Genomic DNA, 7554 nt, shown 5'->3' with positions numbered 1-7554 from the left:
TGGGTGAGCCGGTGAACCCAGTGGGCCTGTTGGGAGGCCTGGCTTCCCCTCTCCTCTGTGTTCTGTTCAGGCATTTTTGCTTGAGCCACCGACAGTGGGAGAAGAGGCTCATATTCCCTGGGCTCACTTAGGTGCAAGTCTTGCTCCGGGCCTGTGTTCACTGGACTGTCTTATCTACAATATCTCTGGAAGTCAGGGTCTAAGAGGGGGTTACTGCTCCATTTCATATAACTTGGGGGAGATGGGGCCGCTCTGGAGACCAGGGTATGGGAGGTGGGTGTCCTGAGACAGACTTGGGTTTTGGGGCTCTCTTCCCTGGCTGCTCTCAACCCTTGGCTATCCACATCTTCCTCCCGAGGGCAGATACTGGAAGAAGCAAGGTCTCCCTTTATACAAATAATCAAGAAAGGACTTGCTGGCTTCCATGACTCACTGTACACCCCTAAGAAGACAAGGGCCCCTGCTTCTGGAGTCGGGGGTCTCTCTTGCCTGACTTTCCCCCTTCCCCAGCTGTGGTCCCCAAATCCAAGAACTCACATTTTGTTTTCTCTGCTCCAATTCAGAGGATGCAGGCTGGAAGCACAGGCCAGCCCCCAGACACCTGAACTATTTTAAAATGTCGTAAACTAGTCTCCAGTATTTAGAAATTGGAACATTTAACATCACCTGGATTGCCAGTGCTCCTTCTCCAGTGCTCCCAGGCAATATATTCTTAGAGATCAATTGGCTGGAGCTGAGGGTGGGCTGCCCCCCCCCCACAGTGGGACAAGAGACCCCCTTCCCCAGTCTCCCCACTGATACCCCTATCACCTGAGGACTACAGTGACCAGTTCAAAGTCTTATGCTCCTCAACCTTGCACAAGGGACTGACCTGAGCACTTTTAAACCTTCAAATACACCAGGCCCATTTCTCCAAAGTCTCTGAGGTGGGACTAAGGCTTTGGTGCTTTTAAAACCCCATAGGTGGTTCAGGTGAGCAGCAATAAGAGCCCTAATCTTGAGCTGGGGAGCTTCACATGCAGATGGCTCCATCGTAGCCCCACACCTGTGGACATGGCTGCCTGTCAGTGACCCCCGAGACCTGTGGACATGGCTGCCTGTCAGTGACCCCCGAGACCTGTGGACATGGCTGCCTGTCAGTGACCCCCGCAGAGCCCCACCCATGACAGCCCAGCCTGTCTGGCCTCGCTCAGAAGAGGGCCCCTCTGTTCTCTCTCCCAGGACTTCCCAGGAGGCCCAGGCACTCCCACTGGCTCATGTGTGATGCCCAGTGTCTGCGGCTGAGACCCTGGTCTTGGCAGGAAGGCCAAACACAAGCAGTGGCGGCAAAGCCGGGGCTGCCGTCTCTGAGGAAGATTCACTCCTATATATGGTCACCCGGGAGCCCCACTGTAGAGTGTGACCTAATGTGCTGACAATCTCGCCCAGCCGGGGGCCCAACACGGGGAGGGCCCTGGCCATGGAGAGTGTCCACTTGGGGGCAGAGGGGCCGGGAGGAGACCAGTCAGTGGTTGGAGGCAGGGCCAGGACAAGATGACCAGACACAGGGGAGCAGACGGGCTGCCCAAGTCCTCCCATCACGCTGGGCCCCACCCATTTGTAAAAACGGCCCACTCCCCACTGATGCTCGGCACAGAGAAGGAAACCCACAGCCTTGCTTGCTTTCAAAAGTCCTTTTAATACAGCATGAAAAGGCTATATTTCTATAGGCAAGCCGTATACAGATTCTCCAGGAATAAGGCACACAACGGAATGCCATCCCGAGGGCGGCCCTTCGGAGAGAACACCCTCCATGCTGGGCCCTCGGGTTCTGTTTTGTCTTTTTAGCTGGACACACACGTATTAACAGACAGACAGAGTCAACACTCGAGAGGAGCTCAAACGGTGAGGTTGGCAACAGAGAGCAGTGAGCCTGCAACAGCAGCCCGGGAGGCTGGCCACCTCCCTGAAGGCCCCAAGCCTCCCACACTTCAGGGTTAGTTGCTGCACTGGGCTACAATGTAGTGATGTTGGGTTAGATATTGGTTTAGAGTAGATTCAAGTCTATTAGATGCTGGAGGGCAGGTGTGAGGGCTCCGGGTGTCAAGTCCAAGTTCAGAGAGCCCGGGGTCCTGAGGCATGGGCATGGCTCAGATGGCAAAACTCCATAGAAGCCGTGGGGAAGTCCGCCTTCTGTTTCCTTTCCTCCTTGGGCTCTGCAGATCGGGGGCCCTTCACCAGGCTGAGGCCATCTTTGGAGCCAGCCGGCCATGGAGGGGCTGCGTGGCCCCACTTCCTTCAGCCCACCCCCTACCCCCTTACAAAGTTAATAACCATAATAAAAAGATAATAATAAGGTGCAAGAGAATGGATTACAATGCTGTGTTATCCTCAGCCAAGGAGGTCCACGGGTCCCCCATTCCCTTTTGCTACTTATCTATTAATAGCTTCCCTTAAAAAAAGGCAATACTTTCCAAAATACACATATGTATAAATACAGGACAGGAACATATTAATAAGTCTAAGCACTTGAATAATATGCTGGCTAATTAATACTGATATTTTCATCCAGGAAAACAACACAGAATAACAATATGGCTTAAAGAATTGCAAAGGTTTTTTTCCTCATCAGAATTATGTACCAACTTCATATAATATTCTATGTAGACAATATTTCCTTCTTAATGTAGTTCAGTTGCATACTTTTTACAGACCAAAGCATAGTAAAAAAAAAAAAATCAAAACAAGAAAACCAACAACAGGAAAAAGAAAAATTCTCACCATAAATATTTTCTTGCAGCTCAACCAGAAGGTTTGCAAAATACTTCCAGAAATCTTCATTTTTGATATTCTGTTGCCCTCATGAAAGGCCTGAAGTTTTGAAAATGCCTCTCTTTTTGTTTTTATAATCTCAAGAATCAAGCAATTATATTTTTCTTTTCTTTCTTTTTTTTTTTTAAAAAGGCCCCTCAAGTATATACATACAAAAATCACGGTGAAGATTTTGGGGGGAGAAAATAACAAATTCAGTGTTGTGAGAAAAATTGGTAATCCATGCAGAAATTTTAACATCTATGAATTTTTTTGTTCAAAATACACACATAGTATTTCTCTTTAAAACAAACAAACAAACAAAAAAGGAATTCTGTGTCAAGTATAACTCAAAATAAATACAAATTCACAAGTAGAACTATTGAATACTTCATATGGGGTAAACACCATTATCTCCCAACTAGATCGCTAGATCTACAAACTGCAAACGATTGTCCCTTTTAACGTACTAAACCACATACTTTCTTGTCCCCTGGGCTCCCAGGCCCTCTTAGCACTTAGTTCTCACAGCACCTGGCCTGGACAGCCACGGCTTTGCTGACCACAGAATGCTCCCCAACCCAGCTGGAACGGTGCAGGCGGGGGGCTGCTTGGGAGGACTGCCGTGGGCCAGAGGGCCCAGCTCCCCCGGAGGCCGGCTCTGCACAGCAGGGGTATGGCTGCCAGCTGGACAGGCCCACTGATGGGGTCACTTGTGGGTGACATGCCATCTCTCATTGGCCAGTAGAAGGCCTTGGCCTTCAGGAGTCTGAAGCCTGGGTTCATTTTAGGGAGTGGGCTCCCCCCCGCGGTCCCTCCCTTGCAGCTCAGATGGCCAGGCCCAGGCATCCTGGCGCCAAGCTTCCTGTGGAGACAGGTACCTGGAAGGGCGGGGCCTGTTCTCACCACAGAGACCAGCACAGCGCCCACTGTGAACATGACCTTTAGCAGTGCAGGAGGATGAGGGTCACTGACAGCTCCCCCTTGGGGGCAGAGAGCCTGGGGCAGATGGCTAGGGCTCTCCTTGACGCCTTGCAGAGAAGGCAAGGAGCAGCCGGTTGGTGAGGGTGTTCACGGTCAGTTGCCTGATATTCTGCCCCCGTGGGCAGGAGGGAGGCTGCTCTAGGGCTCAGGCCAGGGCAAATACACTCTAAGTGCACAGAGGGCATGGTCCCCTGGAATCTCTGCTGCAGCCCTTGGCTGCCAATACTCTCACTCCATCTCTGCTACTCCTCCCTGGACCCCTAGTTAACACTTCACTGTAACTCCTCAGCCATACAAAACATTTTCATTTGAAAACAAAAGGCAATTGGGCACCAACCAGGTACCCTGAGCCATGGTAAACACTGAATTTCAGGCCCATTTTGTGGTCTGATTTTTTTTTCCCCCACAGAGGCATAAAGTTGGGGTAAAATCAAGCAACCCAGTCCTGACAGTTGACTCTTTCCCTCTCCCTGGGAGAAAGGAAGGATGATATGACAATAAAAGTAGGGCTTCTCCCTGGGAGAGGGAGTGGGGGAGCACAATCCCTCCCACTAGCCAGGCCAGGCTCCTCCTGGCTGGTGTGTCCTGCCCACAGGCCTCCTGCCTCCTGGGCACATCGGAAACCACTGCCTCGTGGCACACACCGGAGGCCCTGCAGCTTGTTCAGGGTGCCCCAGCAAAGGTGGGTCTGACTCCTTCATTTTTGCAGGGGTGGGGAGGTGACAGGGATTGGAGGGGAGGACTGGCATCCCTTAGCTGCACTTCCTAAGTGACAGGTGACAGGTGTGGAATCGGACACCTGATGCCATGCTCCAAGCAAAGCTGTCTGTTCTGGGGCGTGGCTCCGAGCCAGGCCAAGTCTCAGAACATCAGAACTCAAGGGGCCTCTTCGCTCTTTAGTGTCACTCTATCACTTAAGTAGTGGGGAAACTGAGGCCCAGAGATGAGCAGTCCTCCCTAAGGATGCATAGCGTTGTTAGTGGCAGGGTCAGCATTTGAATGTAGGCCTCCAGACCACCAACTCCATGTCCTTTACGCCAACCGCACTCAGGGCTGGACCCCAATGTGGTCGGAAGGTGAAAGAGAAGGAGGGGTGAGGGGCTGACAAAAAACTCAAGCAACTGGGCAATGTGTGTGGTGGGTGGGAGGATGTGTCCCTCAGGTGTCCCAGGTCATACCTGGGGACACTGTCCCTGACCTTTGGGCCTATGGGGGCAGTATCCAGGTGTAATGCCAATGACATTAGCGGTGGCAGGTTTGGAGCTCACAGTGGGCAGGGGGCACAGATAATTGCTATCCTCCCCCCCACCCCCATGCTAGAAAAGGCACCAGGTTGCCACAACTGCTGACTTAAACAGGACAGAAAAATGGGGTTTTCCCAGAGTGGCTTTGCACGCAGGGCAGGCTGGAAGGTTCTGGGTAGGAGAGGGTAGCCTGGCTGGTCTTGGGGAGAAGTCCCCTGCAGGCTTTGGGATTCACAGTAAATTTAGTGCACTTGTGGCCAATACAAGGCTGCTCACCCCAAAGGAGGTCTTGAGAGGAGAGGCTGGGGGACACCAAGGGCTCTGCAGGGGGTCCTGTGCACTGACCTCTGCTGGCCCCTGGCCCCTCCACCCAGCCCTCAGGCCCCCTGCACAGAGCCCTGGAGACCTGGCCTTCCGTGGGGCAGCTACACCAGTAACAGTCAACACACTTGAGACCAGAACCCAAGACATCCCTGCCTGAGCCCACAGGCCCTCGAGGACGCCCCACGCACACGGGGACATGCAGCAATCGGGGACACACAGAGGGGATGCCATCTTCTCTGGCGGGCGGAGCCAGGTTATTGCACTCGGCGGCAGTAGTAGCCCAGGACTTTGCACTTCTCGCAGAGGTGCTGGGGGTGCTCCTTGCTCTGGTCGGACACGTCTAGGCCGTCAGGCTTTTCCAGGGGTCTCTGCAGAGAGGAAGGAGGAAGAGGGCCCGGGGCCAGGGTGCAGGAGGGTGGGGAGAAAGTCAGAAACAGCAAAGCAGGCAGAGTGAGGTAGATGCAGAAAAAACAGACAGGAGGAACAAGATCAGATCATGGGAGGGCCCAGGAAGGGGCTGGTGGATGCCCACGTGCCAGGGCCCTTCCTCGGCAGGCCTGCGCGCAGCTCCTGTTCCAAAAGGCACAGGTTGAGAGCCTGGCTAGGACCTGGGCTGTGTGTGCATGTGTGTGGGGGTGGGGTGGGAGGGTGGTGTCCGTCACCCAGAGCCCCAAGTCTAAATGCCACTTGCTCTTCCCTGCTCAGTTTCCACGAGACTGTCAGAGGGAGACCCTCCTAAGGCCTCCCCTGCCCCAGACCACGCACAGCTCCTTCTCCTACTCTTCATGCTGGCCCAGACCCCTCCCTGAACTGGTCTTCAGGTGGCCAGAGTGAGCAGCCTAACCCCACTCCTGTCCCCCCATGGATCACATTTCGTAACGTGCAGCCGCATAAGTCATAGCACCAACCTCACTAACTTCCTGTGAAGGGTATGTTAGTCTCTAAACCTTCACCTTCCTGAGGCTCCAAGACATTAAGGGTCCTGCCTAGAGGCCGGCAACTTGACTATCTGCAAGGGCTGTTGGGCAAGACTTTTCTCCTTTAGGAGAAGCTCAGCTTGCCCTTCTGTAACCCCACTAGGAGGTTAACTACATTGGCTGAGAAGTAAATGAAATGACTCTTTCTATATAAAGTACTTTGTAACCGTAAGTGCTCTGTAAGACTTCTAACTGCTGTGTGACTTTTAGCAAGTCACTTAACCTCTCTGTGCCTTGACTATCTCTTCTATAAAATGGGACTAGTAAGAGAACAGACTTGATAAGGTTGTCATGAAGAGTAGGTAAGTTAATATATGCAAATTTATTAGACAGTGCCTGGCACACACACAAAAGCCAAATGTTGGCTGATATGAATACCTTATATTATTACTGTTATTATTTTGTAGAACTGGGAACAGGCTGGGAGTGAGGAAACTGAGTCCCTGTGCAAATACTTCTGCAGCACTCTTGCCATCCTGCCCTGAACACAGCTCATCTGTGCTGTGCCCCTCCTCGGCTGTGACCTTATCAGTGCCCCCCTTCCCTCTATGAGTCCTGGCTTAGCCCTGCCCAGACATTGGGGGTGCGGGTGGGGGGAGGAAGAGGTGGGTGAAGGGAGCTGGGGGGAAATGTCAAGCAGCTCCCCCTCTGTAGAGGGAAAATATTCAGCAGCTGGGATTGATCACCCCAGGGCTCCCGACTCCACCCCCTCAACTATAAGGCAAAGCCCATCAGTGTTTTCTTCTCCTGGGGGGCAGGGCCAGCAGGGGGGAGCCACAGCTGGAGCCTGACAGGAAACAGATGTGCTTGAGGAGGGAGGGAGTGGGGGAATGGGAGGTTCTCGGGAGATGGATGGCGCATGGGTCAGAGCTCACCGGGCAGGAGAAATGAACCAGCCCCTCTCCATGGTGCGTGAGTGTGTGTGTGTTCTCTGGGGAAGAGCCCTGTGAGAGCACATGAGACCCTAACACCCTAACCTGGATGGTGGGAAGCCCCTGTGACACCGGATTATTGAGTGATCTTCCTCAAGTGCCACCTCCTCCCTGGGTTTCTCTCCCTGCTGCACACAGTAGGTGCTTAACAAGCTAGGGTTGAATGGCTGGGGGAGGGGAAAAGCAGAGCCAGGTGCCCAGGGAAGATTCTTCTGGAAGGGACCTGGGAGAATCTGCTCCTGACTATGGAGATGGGGCGGCAGTGGTCAGGGAGGCTGTGTTTGCAACTGGTGCCGGGGTGGG

At 53.1% G+C, this 7554-nt stretch overlaps 1 protein-coding gene across 1 annotated transcript in view; it reads right to left on the bottom strand.

Annotated features, from left to right (window-relative positions):
• Positions 1–1658: 1658 nt before the first annotated feature.
• The window catches only part of ZCCHC24 (zinc finger, CCHC domain containing 24), a 55537-nt gene continuing 49641 nt past the window's right edge, over positions 1659–7554 (bottom strand). Inside the window, exon 4 of the mRNA XM_004680705.2 lies at positions 1659–5710. Within this exon, the coding sequence (XP_004680762.1) occupies positions 5597–5710 (114 nt within the window). The 3' untranslated portion in view covers positions 1659–5596. The remainder of the gene's footprint in view (positions 5711–7554) is intronic.

This window comes from Condylura cristata, unplaced genomic scaffold (assembly GCF_000260355.1).
Source record: "Condylura cristata isolate star-nosed mole 26May11 unplaced genomic scaffold, ConCri1.0 scaffold00011, whole genome shotgun sequence".
Taxonomy (NCBI): Eukaryota; Metazoa; Chordata; class Mammalia; order Eulipotyphla; family Talpidae; genus Condylura; species Condylura cristata.
Note: the sequence above shows the minus strand (reverse complement) of the source record. Positions and strands in the feature narration are given on the sequence as shown.